The 22,382-nt window shown below is 44.2% G+C and overlaps 1 protein-coding gene across 1 annotated transcript in view; it reads left to right on the top strand.

Moving 5' to 3' along the window:
• Nucleotides 1–555: 555 nt before the first annotated feature.
• The window catches only part of zhx2a (zinc fingers and homeoboxes 2a), a 28,232-nt gene continuing 6,405 nt past the window's right edge, over nt 556–22,382 (top strand). The window contains exons 1-9 of the mRNA XM_037980221.1: nt 556–781; nt 17,517–18,005; nt 18,243–18,959; nt 19,127–19,339; nt 20,131–20,394; nt 20,500–20,715; nt 20,864–20,948; nt 21,095–21,280; nt 21,954–22,302. Coding sequence (XP_037836149.1) covers nt 17,907–18,005; nt 18,243–18,959; nt 19,127–19,339; nt 20,131–20,394; nt 20,500–20,715; nt 20,864–20,948; nt 21,095–21,280; nt 21,954–22,302 — 2,129 coding nt within the window. The 5' untranslated portion in view covers nt 556–781; nt 17,517–17,906. The remainder of the gene's footprint in view (nt 782–17,516; nt 18,006–18,242; nt 18,960–19,126; nt 19,340–20,130; nt 20,395–20,499; nt 20,716–20,863; nt 20,949–21,094; nt 21,281–21,953; nt 22,303–22,382) is intronic.

Genomic DNA, 22,382 nt, shown 5'->3' with positions numbered 1-22,382 from the left:
AGTGGCTCCAGTGGAGGTCACTGTTGTGTTTCACCTGCGGTCTCTCTCCGTGACTAGCAGCTGACCTCTGATCAGCTGGCCTCTGGGTGACCCTCTCAGATCCAGATAAGAGTGTCTGAATGAAGCAGATGTGCGCGGGTGTCCCCTGCTGCTGCTGCTGCTGCTGCTGCTGCTGCTGCTGCTGCAGGAGACCCCCCCACGCGCGCGCGCAGAGCCTCCAGCTGAGGAAGCACTGCGGCGGCTCCCGCATATAGGCGGAGGGGGCGGGATGGAGGTGGGGCTGGAGCGGGAACTGACGCCCCCTCTGAGGGTTAAATATGCAATGAGCTCCGAGCAAAGAGCCAGGCGGACAGCAGCAAAGAGGGGCAACATGACGACAACAAACCGCACTTCATTCATTCTGACGCCAGCCCTGCTGCCTCCGCCATGGACGGGCAGTTCTCTCGCCTTCCTCCTCCTGCCGTGAAACTTTTCTCCGGTCTAATGGTTCCGCTGTGGACGGGTACCGGCGCTCCGGTACGACATGCAAATACGTACTCTGACGTCGGCGATCATGTGGCTTTTGGCGTAGATTCTCCTTCTGATCGCCAGTGTGTGTTTTTTCCTCTCTCTCTCTCTCTCTCTCTCGCTCGCGCTCTCTCTCTACCGCCTCGTTCCCTGTCGCCTGTTGTCTCTTCAGCCGCCGGAGTGTTTCAAACACATCTCGTCGCGGTTCTGAGTTCGGGCAGACGTTCCGGGCTCGAGCCGCAGTACCTGAACGTGGCGCCAAAGCGGTGGGCAGGTAGGAAACGGATCGACTCCTCTTGTTTTTTTTTTCACACGACCCGTATCAAAAAAAAAAAAGTTGAAACTGCGCGTAGTTGTTGGTTTGTTGCTCCCCGTCTGTGGGCTCGCGAGGCTCCCAAAACAACCCCCCCTTCCTCCACACACACACACACACACACCTCCGTTTAAATATTTTAACTTATCTCGCCGCGTGAACTTTGCCTGTTTACACCTTCAGACACGACGACTCCGCCGAGTTAATTGGAGCTTTTTTGACGTCCGTGTGGGAGCGAGGGAGAGACGGAGAGTTTCTCTGCGACCTGCCGAGGAGGGCAAGGGAAACATCGTGTCTTACTTTTCCTCCTCCCCGTGTCGACATAACCAGCTAAACATGGCCGTCTCTGCCGACATGTTGTTACGTCGGTGGCGAGGAGCGGGGGAACATTTGGAGGGTGGGTGAGGGTGGAGGGGGAGAGAGAGAGAGTACGTTTCCCCGCGCCCCTCTGTCACATCTCGGCTCGGTCGGTGGGAAGGACACCGTGAAGTCCGGCACGGCGGCCCCGGTTCGGCCGCTCCGTCTCGGCGGTACTTCGCTCCGACTGCAACTTTTCCAGCCCGACGTTGTTTATAGACTTTGATTTGTGCGTCGGAGGCGGATCGTCACCTCCCCTCTCAGACACGGAGGTGGTGGAGTTTATTTATCATTTCCCCGTCGCTGCAGAGAGTCGTGGACAGCCTGAAAAGTCCGCCGTGATTCTCTCTGTCGTCGCTGTTTATTGTTGCAGAGCGTCAACTTCGGCTTGCAGCGACCCGGCGAGGAGGAGGCTTGTTCGGCGCCCTGCCGGACCCGGAGCACCTCAGCCGGGAGGGGAGGGTGTCCTCGGTGCCCCCTCCGCCGTCCTCCGGCGTCACAGTTTCAGTTCAAATGAGGTGAAATGAACAAGGCAATGCAGCACCTGCACATGTCGGCCTGGTCCATGACACCAACTCATAACCTCAGTGTAAAGGGATGTTTTTGCCCCCCAGTAACAATCCCCAAAAACTCTAGGCCTAGCATTCCTTATAGGATTGCTTATCACCATGTCTGTGGTGGCCATTTTGAACAGGGTTAAGTCCAAAAGTTTATCAGCTGTAATGGTAAATGGCCTGCACTTGTATTGTGCTTTATCTAGTCCAAGGACCCCAAAGCGCTTTACACTACAGTCAGTCATTCATCCATTCATCCACACACTGATGGTGACAGATGTGAGGCTGCCATCACACCGGCGCCACCGAACCCTCTGACCACCACCAGCAGGCAAGGCAGGTGAAGTTGGCATCCGCTTGAAGATGGCAGTTACAGGACGAAGCCCTACCTACTCAGCCACCTGAGTATGTTAAAATCCCTCCACTGGTTTGTGAGATATTTCGCTAACATCACAGACAAACAGGGAAGTAGTTAGACGTGTTGCCGTTCAGCCAGAACGTCGCAGGATCGCCTCCAGGCCTCTCTGGGTGGAGTTTACGGCGTGCATGCGTTTACTCCGCTCTCCTCCCACAGACCAGAAACGTGCACGTCCGGTTTAACTCTAAATTGTCCCTAGGTGTGAGTGAGAGTATGAATGGTTGTTTGTCTCCATGTGTCCCTGTGATGAATCGGAGACCTGTCCAAAGTGTCGTCCCTCCACCCTCTCACACAGTGACTGCGGGAGACAGGCACCAGCTGCCCGTGACTTGGAAAGGGGGAAAAAAAGCGGGTAGACAAACGGTTGACTCCAACCGTCAATACCAAAGGTTTTAAGCAAATACTTTGCACAATGAGAGGCGCTCTGAGTATGTGTTGTCAATAACTGTCAGCTACAGGCACCAAGTTGTGACAAAACATCAGTAAAATCAGCTGAACTATAGCCTGTTTTGTGTTTTCTGAGTTCAGTTGGCTGTGGAAGCCATCTTTAATCAAACTGGCTCCAACAGTTATTCAGTTGTTGACCTACATTCAGTGATTTATTTCCTGAAAACATGACTACAATTTCTCCAGTGATTCATGAGACTTCAATAGTTAATGGCTAAATTTGAAACAAATAGTGTGTTAGTGCTTAAAATATGTGTTGGGGATCAATCTCGCCTACGACCGCAGCAGACTTTGGGTCAGTATCTGTGAAATTAGATGAGTTGTAGGTGCATCCTGAATCGGGCCGGCTGTAGATGTACATACAGTGGTTATTTTTTTAATGAAAAAGTTTGTCTGTCTTTTGTTTCAACGACAAACCTAAATCAAAATAACGTGGAATACAAATCATCGGGTTCCTACAGCTCTGGCTTTTTTTCTGCTTTCACCACATTGTACTTTTGTCAGTTTTAGTTACTACTCACCCAAAAAGAAGCCTTGTACCCCTCCTGACCCCTCTTTGTCGCCCTTCGGCAGCTACCCCAACCCTGAGAATTCAGTTTAGACCCCGTCTACACTACTCCTGATATTCATTTTCTCTGATTATTTATATATTCTTTACTGTCACTGTTCTAACAAAAGGGCTGATATACCCATTGCCACCGATGAACACCAACAGCCGTGACCTCAAAATACACTGAAAGACCATGTTTAGTTTGGCTGAGATTCTACAAAAAGTTTTCCCTTTGATGCCGTTTATTACTTCCTCTCCAGTTATTGACCGTTTCGGCACCTAATCAGAGTTTGACAGTGACAGGATCGGGATGAGCCGAGACAGGTGCTACAAAAGCCGTAAAAAGGCGCCATTGTTGTTTGGATTTCAAGGACACAAAGGGACAGTGTGCATGTACAAAATAGGTGGCTACGTACTCCTCCAGTCTACACATAGGAGTTTTGAAAAATCTCTGTTTTGGTAAGTTTCTTTCTTTTTTTATTGTCAGTGTTTTTCCACCCAAAAAATCAGTTTTTGTGTGGATGGAGGGCAAATGCACCAGAAAATCCTAGTTTTTAAAAACATCCAGGGTCGATGGATGAGATCCTAATCTACTGGAGTAATAATAATTTTATTACATTCTGTCATTTGAGAGTAAGTCAATGTTTGCCAAATCCCAAGACCCTCATCTTAACACCTGACACCCATCCCTAACATTTAACCTTAACCTTGAACCCATGATTTTTTTTTTCATTTTACTCCAAATGGAAAAGTCTTTTTTTTTTTTTTTTAAATTGTCATGTCTTGTTATCCAGCATCACATACAGTCATTTATTATTATTATTATTATTATTATTAATATTATGACATTTGGAGCCTGTACATAAGCATTAAAAATGCCTTTTTTTAATCTGAAATTTTGAGTTTTGGACTTTTACAGTGAGAAACCCTTGAAATACAGAAAAAGCAAACAGGAAACCAGGGAATTGGCTTATTACTGACATTTATTTCTTCAGATCTAAAATAGTGACGGATCTCTCGCTCATCCAACACAGACCGACTTGGATGTTTGTGTTATGCGTAAACACTGTCATTCATTCTGCGCATCCTGACGAGTATTTATTAGACAGCCTTCCTTTAGCTCTGAGGAGACCTGATGTTCTGCGTTTTTGTATTTCTACGTTTTTGATCAGCGACCCCCCCAGCCCACCCCCCTTCTCTCCCTCTAAAGATGTAAAGTGGTTGTGATCACAGAGCAGTTAACCCTCCTGTCAGGCCCGTTACCAGCTATTCCTCTGGGTATGAACTTGGCTCCGCTCGCTGAGACCTGAACTCTCGGCTCTTTCCAGCGTGAACAGAAATTTGGCTCCTTGTTTGTTCTTCACAACATTTGCGCCTGTGATCCTCCGAACCGGAGACGGCGTTATGCAATCCAGACTGGTGGTTTGATCACTTTTTATTGGAGACGGAACAATCACAGAACAAACCTGCTCGACTGAAAAAGCAAACGATTACATTTAACAATCATGCGCTGACAGTTGCAAAGGCATGCGATGAAAGCCTAAATGTATTAATGTACTTTCATAAACTGAAGCATTTCTGACATTATACAATTTTACTGTATGTTCTCAGTTGTAAAATTTACGGTTTGACACACGCATAATGGATCAACGCTCATCGTTTCATTATATAAATTCTGAAGGATGCGGGGAGTATTTATTATTCAAGGGATTAGAGGATGCAGATGTCGCCATCCTACCTTGTTTATAGCGTCGCTGTTCAGTACGGTGTCGCACAGCGAGGGGGAAATGCCACGTGCAGCTGACAGCCGTTTGCTTTATTTACAGTAAAGCGGATTGCCTCTAAAGAAATTTGCATGCAAATAAATCCTCCGTTTTAATTGTCATTTTTCTTGCCCAACCATGTGGTTTCCTCCAGTGCACTGTGGCTTCTCGGAATGTCAAAGCCAAAACATCCAGCTGTGAAGCGATCTACTCCGTTTGTTCCTAGAGGCGTTTTACTTGTTTACCGTAGTCAGTTGGTGGGAAAATGAACAAGACTCAGTCTGCCACATTAATTTAGATCACAGAGCTTCAAAATTAGTGTCGGGTTTGAAAAGCAGATTTGAAGGAGAATACAAAGATTGTTCTGTTTATTCACGGACTACATGCAAGCTGTTAAATCAAAGTCGAAATTGTGTTTTACAGTGTTAAATTAGCTGCTCATGTTTTGCAGAAATCCCACAGTGAGATCAAAACAAGTGTTTTTCTTTTATTATTTTCCTTTTTTTGTTTTTCATTTTCAAAACCATTTGTGACATCTGCCAGTGAATTTGGTGCAGGACGGTCGAGCGTGATTTGTAGAAATGACGTGTGATACGTGCCTCTGCTTAGATGCTGCACGTGTCAATCATGCCGCCAAGATTACTTACAGAAACTAATCTGAAGAAGAAGATTGACATGCAATTTTTTCTTTTTCTTTTTTTTTCTCTCCCTCTCTTTGAAATTCAGCTTGTGTTTGATAAATGAAGGGAGACAGGTGGCAGGTTGTTTTTGTGGTCTGTGTCCTGCTGATGTTAGACCTGTTTAGTGTTTTGGTCCTGATGTTCTGAAATAAACCACATTAGTGCTACTTTGATGGCCCTCAGCGTGTACAAAGGCAGACAAAAAAAAATGAAAAGCTGTATGTTTAGTGTCACAGAATTGGGTGGGAATGATTAGAAAGATATATATGTGTGTACCGTATTTTCCGCACTATAGGGCGCAATGGATTATAAGACGCACTGTCAATGAATTTTGCTTCCAAACAACGTTGCGTAAACTGGGCTTTAGATTCAAAAATATTATTATTGTTAGCTTGAAATACACCACACATTTATGACTGTTTTGCTGTAGTTTGCACAGATGTTTTTTGTTATCTACATTTAAATAATCACAGACAAATTTGAAGAGTATTTTTGCCTGAAATGCCCATCAGACGTTTGCCCAATCTCACTGCCTCACGGCGCACTACGTAGATTCCTCATTTGATAAAAAACTTGTTCTGCTGCAGGCAAAACAATTTTTTTTTCATGTATATTCAAATGTTGTGTTATGCGAAAGTGAAAAAAGATTTTATTTTTCCCTTTTATTGAGATAAAAAACAACCTGAACGCAGTATTTCTTTTACTTTGATCTACAGCTATTGAGGTGTCAGGCACAATATTGGCTTTAATAACTTTAATGCACTTATGGCATGTAGTCTTCAAGTCTGTGCTCTCAAAACTGCAAGTATCAAGTAGAGACTATCAGAAAATACTTACTTTTTAGTCAATTAGTTGTAGCTGTACATTAAATGATTGCTTTAAGTTTTTAATTAAAATTTGCTCAGAGATTTTTTTTTTTTGCAAACAGACAGGCAGACGAGGTTGACTCTAGTAGGTAATGCCAAAGTTTTAAGCAAAGACCTCACACAGTGTGTGGTGCTCGGAGTATGTGTTGGAGATGATGCTCAGTATCTGTAACATTGACTGAGTTAGAGCCCTTTACTGTATGTGTTTGCTAAGGTCGATTAGCTGTGGCAGCCATCTTGAATTTGGGTGACTCCAAACGTTAAACGGTCGTACATCCAGTGATTACTTTCTGAAGGTTTCATTAAAAACTGTCCTTTGGTTCATGGTATGTTTTGCTTACGTAACAAAGAAACGCACACACAGGGTTGGCATTGGGGACAAAACAAATCTTGACATCCCTAGTTTAAATTCAAAACGCAGTTATGATAAAATTTACAGAATGAGCTATGAGCAATGCTGCTGCTATTTTTGGATATCCTGGTATACCTTATAACCATACCTCTGCCCAATTCTGATATTTATTTGCATTTGTCCTCTAGTTGCAAATTCTAGTTGTCACAAAATGAGCCACACTTAAATATGTCACCTGTTTAAGTGTCAGCTGGTACCTAAATGGAAAACCCCCGGTCTCTATGTTAATGAGCAGTACAGCAGGCAGCAAACATACCTCTTTAAAAAAAATCCACGTTTCTTTTTATTTGCCTCCTACACCTCTTTTGCCTCCTCTTTTTTTTCATTTAAACACTTTACAGGTTTTACAAAATGCTCAATTTAAGTCTTCCTCATTCGGGAGAATCTTCCACGATGAAGACGTGCCATTGTTGGGGCAAATTAGCAACTTATCTATGGTGCGTTCACACACTGGAAATAAATTAGGTTTTGAGTGCCAGTCACCTTACGAGCCGGTCAAGCTCAAAATCATCCAATTACGGTCACCTGCCGAGCAACCGGTGTTGGCTGATGCGCATCAGCAGCTAACACAGGATTTTCCATTAACAAACACAGCTTGTTGTGAGCAACAAAATAAACAACAACAACAACAACAAAGAAGTATGTAGGTTTCATGCCTCCAGCTAACTTTGAAGTTTGATTAAAGTTGGGAGGAACGTATTCATAATTCTAATTCTGGTTTCATTTAGAAGACTGAATTTTTCCCTTGATTGGCGTAAGCACATTTTAGCACAAAAAGGTCAAAGTAATTGGACGTTTCATGTGTTAAAACTGGCATTGCTCCCATTCTTTACCTGCAGTTCAGACCGAACTGACAGTAATATTACGACTTGCTTGTGTTATTTGCAATTTCTTTAGAAGTAGGTCTCTACTGGTTTTTGTTTTGCTTCACATAGAACAGAACCATCCTGTCTCCAGCTATATAAAGGCTGTCCATTTTTTTGGTGAAGCACTGAGTGAGTCATCGTGGGTTGGAGGGTAGAGGTTGTTGTCATCGTGGCCTGTGCCGTGCTCATCTGGGCCCTGTCATAACATCACCAACATCTACTACAGCGCTTTGTTCCAGTGTTTTCGTCTCAGGTCGTCTTCTCTGCCGAGCCTCCCCCGGCTCCTCAGACGTGTTGTTAGGTGACTCAGGCGGCTACAGAGATGAGCTCATCACCTGTAGGTGGGGCTGAGAGTGTGATGGGGAGAGCTGGAGAGGCAGAGGAAGCTGTGGTCGAGAGTAGGTGTAATGTTGGAGAAGAGACAATTGAGTGGCTCTTCATGAGAGTGATGGAAACAGATGGCAAAAGTGAAACCATTAAAAAGCGGACTAAAGCCCCTTGATGCGCCTCAACCTGTAAAAGCAGGGCTTCACTTTGGTGTCAGTTTTCAGTGTAAATGGCTCTGATTTGGTGGCTTAAAACCTTGTTGGATTCCTGGAAGACTTCCGTCAGGGCAGCCGCATTTCTAGGTAAAACGCACAAGAGGTCACAGTGTTCTTAAGTCTTATGTCTTTCTATGTTCGCTAACCCAATACCTTTTAGTACTTGATGTGCTGTCACCAGAGAGTTTTCAGATCAGACAGCCATAAAGAGTTAAATGATTTTGATATGTAGTGTTAGAAATTTAAAACAAACATGAGAAAATCTATTTTTTGGGGAAATGCAATGTGAGTGCTGAATGACTGCTCAAATTTGGTGGAAAAAGTTATTAAAGGTAAAAGAAGCAGAACGCCAGCTAAAGGCTAAAATTAGCTCAACTGTAACATAAAGTCAAAAGTAGCAAAACACTACCTAACAAGAACATAAAAGGAGCAACATTATAGCTAAAAGTAACAAAGGGGGAGCTAAAACATAATAAAAAATATTTAAAAAAGATCAAAGGTTTTGAAAGAATTGAAGAGATCTCAGTTTAATTATTTGGTGAATTTTATTATAAATAAAGTTAGATATTTTGAAAAGTATAAAATTAATAACAAAACAAAGCATAAAGTCGAAGCACCCATCTCCTGAATGAGCTGAACCTTTTGATTGGCTAAAACAGCACAGCAGCAGCAAAAATAATTTTTAGAAAAAGAACGGGAAGATGTATTCAGTCAGTATTCACACACTTGAAGGTGACATTGAGAGATTCTTGTAAAAGAAGAGCCGAGAGTCAGAGTGTCTGAGCGGGGTGAGTGAGAAACGAGAGCTGGACTAGCCTTGAGCCCGTAGGAGAAGAGTGTCTGTGTCTCGCTGTCTATCACCATCACTAATCTGGACCCAGTTACTTCATCTGCAGAGGATCTCTGGATTTTCACTAAAAGTCCTTGCAGCTGCATTGCTAAATGGATTGTTATTCAGGTGTGAAGCCCTCTGGACAGCGATGTTCCTCTGCATGTGTAAGCACATATTAAACCACCCACTGTACTCCACTTACAACCACTGCAGTGCTGTAGAACTTCTGCTGCGAACTAAACTAATTCAGCACTTAGCAGTCGGCTCATGGCACATCAGACGCTGCTTTTCCTGCACATAGGAGCCATCCGTTTGTGGAGGCAGGCCCCGGCACTCGCAGTCCTCTGTGTCCTTTAAATTTCAAGTTTTGTCAGCAAAAAAAAAAAAAATGGAATGGGGGGTTGCTTGCTGTAAGACCTTCTGCACTGCGCCATGTGAGCCAGTGGAGGAGCTCAGAACCCCCCCACCCTGCCTGCCTGATCCCAGTGAGAAAAGGCTGGAGCCCCTCCTACTGCAGGGAAGGCAGAGACTGACAGGTACACAACAATCACAAAGTACTCTCCAGGCTCTTATTTATTTATTTTTTTTAACTTACTTGGAAGCACTTGGCAGACAAACTTGGTGCAAAAATGATATCCCGGTGAAACATATGATTTAATTCGCCTGACTGCAGCGTAAACGTGCAACTGAAGTTTTGCAAAAGGGTTGGCTTTGCACAACGCTGTGGGAGAGGGTGAAAACGAAGAATGTGGCGCTCGGGGAGGAGTGGCCCTGCCGGACAAAAGGAGGTGTGAATAAGGGCTGCAAGGGGGGATTATCACAAAAGCCTCGTAAGAGTTCAAGTACAGCGATTGAAGCCAATATATCTTAATTTATCGGCTGATTTTAGTCCTCCTTGCAGCCCCTGCATCCCCCAAAAAAGGTTTGCTGATGTGTTAGCGTTTATCACCAAGGTCACTTTCTGTGAGGACTCGCAGGAACAAGCTGGCCCGATACAGCTTTAGATGTTGCAAATCCAAGCACTGAGGAGGCCACACAGAACTGCAGGACTCTCATCTTAGCAAAATGGTTGGCTTTGAGTCTGTTGCTGAGCTACAATCACGACTGCTCCATGATGATTTTTTTTTCCCCTTCTTTTTTTTGTCGGAAATCCTCACAAATCCGGTCTCAGATGGTATTATGGCAAGTTAATGTATGTTGGCTTAAAAAGGAAATCGTAGTCCACCTGCACCTGTGCCCCTAATAACAATACTAAAAGGAAAAGCCAGTCGGTGTTTCTTCCATCCAGCTTCCCTCAGATAGAAGCTGCATGAAGTTGCCAGCTTGTTCTAAATGAGCTGTCTGCTTCAACGCTGCAAACCTATAGCTGCTGCTGTCATGACGTTTCTGACCTCTGCGGGGTTTTTGCTCCAGGATGAAAGCACACAGTCGCACACGCTCTCTGTTGGTTACCGCGTCGCCATGGTAACCCTACCATCAGCACTTAGATATTTTTATAGCTCGCCCTGTATGTGCATCCCAGTGTGGCTGTATGTTGGACTGGAAATGAGAGAAAGTTTCTGCTCCGTGCAAACTAAAATCAGTATCGTACTGGATTCTTGGTCGAGTTCTGTGCTCGTTTGTTATTTAATAAATGTTTTCCCCCCGACACTGTATGTAGCCCACTTGATTAGGATGACAGGAGTGGGGATTGTGTTGGTCTGTGTCTTGTTTCCAGAATGGCTAGTACCCCATTTGAACACAGGACATCTGGGGGGTGTCCTTTGGTGTGTGGCACCAGGTTGTGTTCAGCTGATCCTTTGGGTCCCAAAGGGTACTGAGTCGGGGGTTTGTAAATTCAGTTTTTTGCTGCATGTCCCATAGATGCTTAACAAGATTAGGTATACCAGGTTGAAGACCGGATGAATCTTTTGGACTCAGGTGTGAGTCCTAAGCTGCCTTTTTGAGCAGTTTTTGTTCCGAGGCAAAGCAGGTTCTCATGTTAGGGAGTGCTGGTGCCATGTGTGCTTGGTCTGCAGTATTAGGAAAATGTGCCATTGCTGTAATAATGTTGAATATTGCAAAAATATTATCAGTTGGGGAAAAACCCATGAATTCCACACTTTTATTTTTCCTGTTGTCAAAACATTCTGTATATTCTTTAGCATTTTGGCTACTATCATTTACAGTAAGTCCCATTTAGGGCAGTAGGGTTCCAGCTGATTGTCAAATACATTTAATTACTTGCGTACAGTTTTAATAATAATATTGCACCCAAAGATATTGTGTATTTGACTTTGTTTAGCCCTAGCCTTTAATAATGTTTGATGGTTGTGTTTTATCCAGATAAATGCCAGGACTCGAGGTTTTCTCAGCAGAACATTACACTGTAGGAACTGCTGGTACAGGTTGGATGTTATGTCAATATCTTGTAAAGATTACGGGCGGGCACTTTAAGCAAATAAACTCTTGGATTGAGTTGGTAGTCATTCGATTATATTGCAAATGTCCACCCCCACCGTCACTCTCTCCACACACAATGCACATATAAACATAGAAAATAACAGAGTTACAGCAATTCAAGTTATTCACAGTACCTGTTTATTTTGTCCTTAACTCATACAGTGCTAATTAACGTAGCTCAACAAATGTCAGCGAAACATACTGCTTAGGAGCCAAAGAAAAGCTCTAAGCTGAACTAACATTAGACCATTCTGAGCACAAAAATATTCTGCACACATTTGGGCGGAAAAAATACTGAATGACCATTTATTTATTCTGTTTATTCATCTTTCAATTTACCAACTAGTTTGGGACTGTTGCTTGTTTTTTATATATAAATGACCATCTCTATAGTTGAGATGAGGACTTGTGGTTAATAATAACCTGCTTACCACTGGTCCTGCTGCTGAATGACCCTCTGATGGAGCAGAAGCTTTGGGTACATCTCTGCTAACTCTGCTAGCCAGGTATATTTGTAACATTTTCACCTGACTAATAAATGATTGTGAAGAACTGGGTGCATATTCTGGCAGTGAAGTTGTAGCTCTCTGTGATCATAGTTTCCACTTTGTAATCCTTCCAAAATAAAACCATGATTTCAGAAACGGACGTGGGATCACTTTGAATAGTTTTATTTGTTTTGTGAATCAGTTGAAGGACTGATGACTGGTATCACTCTGTTTTAAACAGCCTGACCTTTGACTGACCAATATGACACTCAAAAAAAGCTTTTTTAGTTGGTTAGTAAATGCATCATAGCTAAGCTGTGTATTGAAGACATGTTATCACTAGTGTGAAATAATCTGTGCTCTTCTGTAAGTTCTTACTAAGTGAACAAAACTCAGTGTTTTGTAATATCTTTAAAGTGTTTAAACAGAGTCAGGGGAAGCACTAGAGGTAATAAAATAAAAAGAAATAGGATGTTTTACAAACACGAAAGTCTGCAGCTCATTTTATTGCTCAGGCCTTTGTTTTCCTGTAGTGTTAGCTGATGACTTGTTCATTTGATCTACTTTTGATAAATAACACCAATGTTAAGGATCTATAATCTGTTTTATAAAGTAGATTTACTGTTGTTTTATTCAGTTGGGTTTTATCTGTACAAATACTTTGGTTCAGTAAACTAGAGGGTTATTATTTATATAATTTGTAGATTTCAAAAGGCTCCTGAACATTTAAAAGTTGTTTTTACTGTAAACGTATGAACATGAACACAACCACCTACAATTCAATATGGAAAAAGAAAATTGTAGGTGGTTAGGTACACAGCTTAGGGTATAATTTTAAATTCTGATAAATACATCATTAATATGTTGTTTCAAATAATTATTTTACTTAGTTTGATCCCAACTTTATTTCCTTCTCCTGAAGCGTGCCGCTGATTTCAGTTCATTGCTGTTCTTTCAAAGCAAACGCTGCGTATCATTTCGGGCATGTATTCAGTCGTTTCTGGCTGCAGACATATAGCGCAGGCTCCCGTCTGATAGGAAAATGACCATTTTCGTCATTGAGCCGCTTTTAGTCCTCATACCAGACCAGCAAAAGTAGCACTGTGCTCTGTTGCTATGCAGAACATACCCAGCACTCAAACACTGTGCAGCACTTCGCTTTGCTCCAGAGGAGCCGCGTGATGAGATTTAAATTAATTCTGCGACAGTCCGAAATTTCTGCCTCCCCGTCTTCCCGCCTGCTGGGACACGTTGTATTTGTGGCGGTGCTTCTCCTCAACCCACACAAGTCCCGGCACACACACACATTGTCCTCCTGACTCGCAGCGGCTCACTTGTGGATCAAGCAGTCACGATGGGGGGAAACCGCACTCCAAACAAGACAGAGATGGAGGAACACGCCCCACCGAGTAAAGCCAAGAGAGCAGCGTGAACGCTCCCATGTTTGAAACACGTTTTCCAGATAAATCTGATTCGAGTGCCATGGTTTTCGGGTCATGTAACAAAATAATAATAATAAACCCCCATTGTAGTCTACCAGATTGATATTTGTTTATGTTGACTCTGTACATCTGATTAGTCTGGTTATAATTCATTACGACATTATAACTCTTCAACCTTTTTCTCAAACTTGTAGGGCACATTTACAGCAGTAACCATAGTGATTCATAAGAAACATCTTTTGAAATAATTGCATTGAAATGAACATCAGTCATTCTAAATTTAGCCTGCTGTTATGGGTTTTAACAAGCTCCGATATGTTGTTGTTTTATTTAAGGTATCAACCAAACTGTTTTCCCAAAATTTCAGGTTTTGCGTGAGCGAATTTGAGTCACATGCACGCCCTGCCTCACTTTGAGATTGCATTAATGGCAACCAGAAATAGGGATTGAGTGGAGTGTGCTGCTGTGACTCATCTGTTGTGTGTCATTCGCTCCTCGGCGCTGTTTGGAAACACGTCCTTCCTATCGGCCCATTATGTTTCCGACATATCGGATCATCTGTCCGTCTTCATACATTACTGTGGCTCAGTTGGAACGCAGGCTCGTATCGATCGCCGCTGCGTTCTCCCCGGTACGGCCGGCGCGTTGTGTCAACCTCATTACTGTCAGTGCTGATAAATTCATTTGTTGCCTTGAAGTATTACTTAATAAATTTTTTGGGGGGAAAGATAGTTTATTAGAATTCAGCAGCCAGCCAAACAACAGGAAAGCACAAACTGACAGACGGCCAAACAAGAGGCTGCCAGGCTGAGTATTCATACAAGTTTAATGAGCATCCAGACAGTCGGGAGTTTGTGGCTCCAGCACAGACTACACACACACACAGGCTGACTTGGTTAGACACACAAATGGAACAGGTGGGAGTCAGTGTGATCGGAGTTATAAACAGAGCTCAAGTTTTAGCTTAAAGTCGCCCATTAATTAACATTTTTTGCTTTACAGAATAAATGTATCACATGGAAGGTTTGGGCAGCTGATCAGAGGTCAGAAATATTTAATAATCACTCAGCTCAGGCCCAAACGTAAACTTCTTCCAACGATCTCAGATGCCGGAGTCCTCTTGTTACAAACTGCACGTGTTTCCTCCATGATGGCATCCGGTGCTTCCATGCAGCCAGCGGAGCCAGCAGCAGGAGAGCAGCCCCTCCTCGTCCTCCTCCTATGAAAATATTGAGAGAAGAGAAGGCTGTTGGTGTATCTCCAGGGTTCACCTATTTATACAGGCTTTTCTCTCTGTTTGAGGTGGGATGCACACGTTCGGCTGCCACGGCACAAACCCAGAGAGCTGTTTGTGTGGACATTTTGTAAGATAATGTTTGTTTGTTCTTTAAGTCGAGCTCCGATTGTCATGTTTTGTTTTTTTAAATATCAGTGACTCGGTAATAACTTGTTTGTTATGTAAGCCAGCCTCTGATGATCTCCACTGTGCAGCGTTTTGACGCACTCTCTGCTCGCCAGAGAAGTCGCTCTGACTAAAGACGTTGCATAAAAGACTTGCTCATCCTCCGTCGGCTCTGCTTGTGTGGATTCACTGCAGTAGGAGTTCGGGATTGAACTACAGCTTGGCGCTTTTTTTTTTTTTCCTTCTTCTTCTTTACTCTCCGTTTCTGTTCTGCTCCGCCTGTCAACACTTCAGAAAAGTGTTCAGACTGTTTTTTCTCAGTGTTGCAGCTGGAGTTTGGCAGGTCATAAAACGTGGCACTTCGGATGCATCCTCTCGTTCCTTCTCGCCAGATGTTGACTTAATTTTAGCAACACCAAACTTTAGGGGACGCTGAAAGTAGAACGAAACCCTCCCTGTAGATTTCCTTAACCACCAAGACAGCCAACCTGAAAATATTTTGACGAAATAATTGCACTGTTTGATAAATCTCTAATTGACACCAAACCCAGTCCTGCGTGCAGCCGGGTGACTCCTGTGTGTAGAGCATCCGCCGATGACACGGATGTGGCTGCCGCTTCGCTACAGCTCCACGTCCACTGTTGCTATAGCGACGCCATGGTAATGAGGCTGCATTCTGATGATGCCTCAGTGGGATGTTCGAGGAGTTGAGATATCTCGGGACAATGAGTTGTCTGGCGGATGACAGCGTTCGAGCCTCAAAGGCTACAGCGACGTTTGATTCACGTGGAGCTGTTTGGAGAGGTCCAGGTCAAGTGTGAGCCACTTCTCCGCGGTCGTGAAGTGAATCTACAGCTGCCAAAACAGCCTCAGGCCTCGGGCTTCAACTCTCTGGCTAATTGTTCGGGAGGCGTTAGATTTCCTCTGCTTGTGTTTACTGATAAGATCTATGTAATGAAGTGGTGACGTGTACAAGAGATTTTAATTTAAATTAGGAGCTTGTCGTCCTGCGCTTGGTGTTTTATGGAACCTCATTATGTCCTGATAGAAGAGCAACACTTCTGCATGAACTCATTAGATTTTTCCTGTGAATGCGTGTATAAAGCTTGTGTGTGAGGCATCTAGAATATCAATAGATCTTTGCAGTTGGATGAGCTTCTGTCAACTCATTAGCCTGCAATGACATCTAAGAGAAGTTTCCCCTGCTCACTCTCACTCTCACTCTTTCTTCATGAAGAGGTCACTCTCTACAAAACTCAGTGAAGGTTTCTTTCTTTCTAGATTGTCATTCTGTTCACACTTCGCAGCAGAAGCAGCTGCCTGGGTAGTCGATATCTCTCAGGACAACTTTCTGGTACTGACAGCAGCAGACCCATCAGCTGCTTGTATTTGCAGACCGGCTATACCATAAAGCAGAACTGATGAATCTGCCTAAGACCTGAACCCAACACGACAGGGATCTGATTTTACAGACTGGAGTGTTGTCCGTCGTCACGCCTTTCGCCAACATTGTCCTTGACTCCTGTTAGGTCTGCCGGAAATGGTTGTCATAATTGATGATGTCGACGATGATAATTCGTCGACATCAGCATTTTGAGTTGACATGTAAGTTTTCTTGAATTTGCCGTACCTACAGCTGTAGTGCATCGGCTCTGTTCAGCAAGCTGGAAATTGGTAGAGTCTGGTCATTGTCTGGGCACTTAGTTCATCCACGGTATCATTTAAAGTGGTATCTCACTGCGCTGCAAGTAGTTGGCAAACAAAATTCACCTCCAGAAGGTTTTTGGATGTTCACGGTAGTTCTCAATTTCCTCACGTGAGTCGCAGGGACACCCCATCCTGTTGCTTGAGTTTTTAAGGTGTTCGCAAAACCACACCGATGCTCACTAATAATGATTAAAAAAATGTATCTAAATCTGCCTACATGTAGTTTCCTTTAAAAAGTGTCCTCCAGCAGCTGAGGCGGGGAGGATGCTGGTGGTGATGGCTAAAAGAATAACGTGGATGACCAAGAATTTTGAAAGCTATGTTCACAAAAACGGGTCTTGATTTTCAAAAAACTGTCCACTCCGATTATGGCCACACAGCTCGTCGGTCTCTTCCTGAAGTTTGTTGTCTACACAATATTGTGTACAAAGCATGTTAGTATTTTATTTATTTATTTATTTTTTCAAAGTCTTTTTGCCAGAAGCAGTCATGTAGTGGTCTGACCACCTGCCGACTGTCTGCTGTGCTGTGCTGTTTATTTTCAGCCATGTTTTTCACTCTGAGCCACCTTCGCTCACAACCCTGAGCTCTGGCTCTTTTCAGGTTGTTGCTGATCCACATGTGGCTCTGTTGGGCTGCTTGGCACCTTTTAACCACTTTATCTGGTGCTTTCTGTGATACTAAATGGCATACACAGGCTGTAAAGTATTTTTGTTTTACTAATGTTTGAGAAAAAGTTCTTTTCTTTCTGAAAGTTGGAAAAACTAATTAAGGATGACTCTTATTTAGGTTTTCGTACAGTCATTGCATGCATTATGCAAAGGTTAGCTTACTATGCACTAAGAACCAAATCAACTATAGATGAAAATGAAGGCATCACTCCAGATTTTCTAATTAGTCCTTTTTTCTTTTTTCGTCTCCCATCCAGGCAGCATCCTGTCATGAAGTTCCAGAAGTTGAGCCAGCGTTGGAGCTGACGCTGTCAGCAAGTCCATCCTACGCTGCACTACACCCACACCTTCACCACCCGTTCCCTTTTTTTTTTTTGCTTTAGTCACTCATCATAATTCCATAGACGTCTCGGCTGCCGAGTCCAACCCCAGAAAATTTCCAGAGCTTTCCAAAGAAAGGCTTGTTCCTGTATCTGCAATTATTCCTTCTGGCTGTACATCACCGCCTCCATACTGTGTTTTCTCAGTCGTCGTGCATCCTTGGACCTTGAGCCATAGGTGAACCACCTTAACCACATCCCTGGCTGAGCACAAGTACTTGGCGAGGGCGGCTGTCCACAAGAGGGAAACCCTGAACTGCCACCATCATGTCCAGTCGACGTAAGGCTTCCACGCCCTGTATGATCCGGCCCGAGGTGACCCCAGTGGATCTGGATGATGAGGAGGAAGAATCGAACGACATGGAGGTACTTTCAACTCAGAAAGTCAAGGTTTACTCATTTCTGAGAAGGTTCTCTGTAATTTTTCCTAATATTGAACGTACAATTCTCATTTTAATCTCATCTCTTATCTTGTGTAGATTAACTTTACTTCCTTACAGTACCTGTAAAAGATCACACACCAAATTGGTACGGTATAAATATGTCTGTAGCACACTGTTTACAGGTTTAAAAACTTTAACTTCTACCTTTTCCCTTTGCCAGACAACAGAGAACCATGTTCAGGAGGCACCAGTCACTACAGATCCATCTCCCGAGGCAGAGCCTTCCATGGACTTGGATCTAACTAGCAAGGCCTCGGACCCTCCCACAGGTCCAGACAAACCGCAAACGGAGCCGCCAGACCCTTCCAAGCCTCAGCGCAGACAGCAGGGAGGCTACGAGTGCAAGTACTGCTCCTTTTCCACGCAGAATCTCAACACTTTCAAAGAACACGTAGACGCCAATCACCCAAACGTCATCCTCAACCCGCTGTACTTGTGCACCGTCTGCAACTTCAACACGAAAAAGTTTGACACTCTGACGGAGCACAACGAGAGATGCCACCCGGGCGAGAGCAACTTCAAATTCAAACGCATCAAAATGAACAACCAGACAATCTTAGAGCAGACGATAGAGGGCTGCAGCAACAACGCAGTCATTTACAACACGTCAGGGGTCCTTCCTGACAAAGGGGACGGACTGGGTCCTCAGTCCCTCAGCAAACCCACCGCGGTCAAAAACCAAAGACCAAAAACAATGTCAACGGATACCAAACGGACAGAACCTCATTTGAGTAAACTGACCCCTGATCTGGCCAAGAAACCAATCACAGCGCTAAATGTGAACGGGACGGTCATCATCCCGGAGTCGGCTCTCCTCACAGCAGACGGCCTTTCTCACATCATGCCTTCTTTACAGCAGCCTATAAACTACACCCAGGTAGGAAGAACTCTTCATCTCAAACAGGAATATGTAGACATTTTTTAGCTTAGTTTAGCTGGGTCTATAAACTAATACCAGCTGACTGTAATTTATTCGGCTAATCATTTGTAACAATCAAGGGGAAAAAAAACTCTCCGTCGTCACTCTGACTTGCTTTGTTTCAGGTGCCGAAGATCGCAGTGCCCCTCAACACAACCAAATACAACCCCTCCCTGGACGACAACCTGACGCTCATCTCTTCCTTCAACAAGTTCCCCTACCCAACTCAAGCCGAGCTCTCGTGGCTCACCGCCGCCTCCAAACACCCCGAGGAGCAAATAAAAGTTTGGTTCACCACACAGAGGCTCAAACAGGGCATCAGCTGGTCACCTGAGGAGGTACTCCGATGATTTATGGTGTTTCAGATTCTGTGTTTCTCTCAGGTGGGGCTGAACTCATCCACTGTGGTCTCAGTTTGGTTGTTTTTTGATGAGGATGTACGTTTCTGGCTGGTTTCTCACATTTATTAAGTCCTGTTTTTTTACACTTTAACTTTGGACAATTTAAAGACAGACATGGTCTTTCAATGTAAAAAGGTATAAAAGAAAATGTCCAACGAAAATATATTTACAGCATTTGTTAAAGGGATATTCCAGCTTTTTTAAAGTGGGCTTTCAAACTAGCCAAAGCAGATTGCTGCCATCTTTAACACCGTTCAAATCTAAAATAAAGATTCAGTGTTTCATGCGAACACTTCTGTCAATTTTGTTACACAAGATTATTTACTAGAAATGCGGTTACATGAAAGGGCTAACAATAGCAGCAGCTAGCTGTAGAGCGTCCAGTGTAGCTGGTAGGTGGCAGGAATATCTTTAATAATAATAATATAATCTAACCGGGTAATGCAAAAATGACAGCAATGTAAAATATCAGTTGTTCAGAACCTTTCCTCAAAATCCCATTTTAAAATGTCTGAATTATCCCTTTTAAGAGTTTTGTTAATGAAATATTACAATTAAATAAAGTATGGAAATATATTTTAGCTTCAAATGAACTTTTTAGATGTCATTAGTTTATTTGGTTAGTTGTTTCAGCTTCAGCTTTGGGGAAAAAAGAATTAAATCAGGGTTATATTTCATTTGCTTTGGTTGTTTGAGAGCTCAACACGTATCCAATCTTATTATGTCAGGTGGAAGAAGCCAGGAAGAAGATGTTCAACGGTACCATCACCTCCGTACCTCAGACTCTGACCGTGGTGGCTTCACAGCTCAACTCGCACTCATCCAGCAGCCAGTCCGTCCACGCCGCCAGCTCGAAGGCCCTGCAGCCGGCAGCCTCTGTCCTCCAGTCCCTTCCCTGTCAGATTCTGGGGCAGACCAGCCTCGTGCTGACCCCCGTGGCCAACGGCTCGACGGTCACGTGCGCACCACTGGCCCTCACAGTGGCTAACCAGGTAGAAAACCTGATCAGAAGTCTAAAAAGATCAGTTCATGAAAAAGGGAAGTTCTCTTGACAAGCAGCTCGATGCAGGGAGATTAATCTCCATTAATCCCCACAGGTGGCACAGTCACTCAAGCGGCCCCTGGCCACGCCCGTGATCTCCACGGAGAGTAAACGACCCTCCATCATCCAGACCATCTCCGCACCGGCAGCCGCGTCCAAACTGGCTTCACCCAAAACGCTGAATTTCACAGTCGACCCCAACAAAACCGCCGAGCAGCTGTCGGTGCTGAGGTCCAGCTACACACAGTGTCCTTTCCCCGAGGAAGATGAGGTAAGAATAAGTGAGTGGAATGACATTAATTTTTGTGTCATGATGCAAGAGTAAAATCGTTGTTAGAGGCTCTAGTTTAGTTTTGCCGCTTTAGTTTTTTAAACCACTCGCCTCTGAACTTTTCCTTTAATGCTGCGTGATGTGACAGATCTACAGGCTGATAGAGACCACCGGACTGTCCAGAGGGGAGATAAAGAAGTGGTTCAGTGAACAGAGGCTCCTCAATCTCAAAAGTATGTGACGGAATCAGAGCTGAACTCATAACATAATCATAAAAATATTCATTTCTCTGGTTTTATAAAGTTGATTTAGATCTTGCAGATTAAAATCAGAAAACTTTTTAGGTTCTGAAGTGTTTGCTTCTGTGCGTCTCTTGGAGGTGCTCCTGCCCCGCCTGTGCTGGTGAAAGCCGAGGCAACGGCGCCAGTTAAAGACGTTCCTGTTCGGAGGGCGGTGCCGAGCAAGTTCCCTCTGCTGGAGAGGGTGAAGGGGAAGACATCGGAGCAGCTGAACGCGCTGGAGGAGAGCTTCCAGAGAAGCTGCACTCCAGCAGACGCAGAACTCGGTAAAATCCTGAACCCTGTCACAAGCACGTAAACTCAGAATGACTTATAGTTTTTGCATGATGATTGTTTTTGACTCTACGTTTCTGTCCGGTTATTAAGAGTACTGTTGGGGAGTGAGACACAGGTGTGCAGTTACCATGGAGACCCTTAATGAGCCACTGGAGGCAGAATCAGAATTCGTCATTGGACATAAATTTTCCCACTTCTTGTACTGTTTATAGATTAAAACAGAGACACGGTGTCAGCTTAGATTATTACAAAAGTAAGTCTTAAATTCCTTTTTGACTGAGTTGTTGTTGGAGTTTTGGACTTCATTGGCACACTTCAGCAGTTTTTTTTTTCTGCTGTTCCAGTTGGTCTAATTAGCAGTTTGTTGTGTTTTGTTCATATCAGGTTCAGCGTTCTTATTTATTATTTGATGTTTAAATTACTTGTAAAAAAATGGCGTTAACAGCGTGTGAGTTAACTTTCCTTCTCACTGGAGGAGCTTCACAACATTTTTTCTAGGCGCCTACATGACAGGAATAGCAGAAATGTTTTTAATGAGCCTCTTTTTTTTATTTTTAAGTCTCCTGGAGAGAGAGACTGAGATCTGCGGTTTCCAAATGGGAACTCCTTCAAGTTGCTGAAACGCAGCTCATGTGATCCTCAGAGCTCTTGTTTTTGCTGCAGACCAACTGGCCAAGGAGACCAGGCTGTCCAGGACGGAGGTGGACTGCTGGTTTTCAGAGCGCAGGGCGCTGAGGGACAACATGGAGGAGGTTTTACTCACCATGGCCTCCAAGAACTCCGAGGACAGGCTGGAGCGAGCGGGAGGGGCACTGCTGAACGGGGCCTCTCCCCGAGAGCAGGACGGGAAGTCTCCCCGCTCCTCTCCTCACCCACCCGTCCTCTCCTCCTCCTCCTCTTCCTCCTCCTCCTCCTCCACCTCATCCTCCCCTCCTGTGCTCGCAGCTTCCTCCCCTCAGCCTCCAATTCATTCCTCTTCAACGTCTCCTCCCATCCTCAACTCGTCCTGCTCTCCTCCCCCTCCTCCCCCCCCTCCTCTTTCTCTGCCCTCCTCCTCCTCGTCTCTCTCTCTCTCTCTGTCCTCCTCCTCCT

The sequence above is a fragment of the Kryptolebias marmoratus genome, linkage group LG16 (assembly GCF_001649575.2).
Source record: "Kryptolebias marmoratus isolate JLee-2015 linkage group LG16, ASM164957v2, whole genome shotgun sequence".
Lineage (NCBI taxonomy): Eukaryota > Metazoa > Chordata > Actinopteri > Cyprinodontiformes > Rivulidae > Kryptolebias > Kryptolebias marmoratus.
The sequence above is the reverse complement of the archived record's forward strand: the minus strand, read 5'-3'. Positions and strand labels throughout refer to the sequence as shown.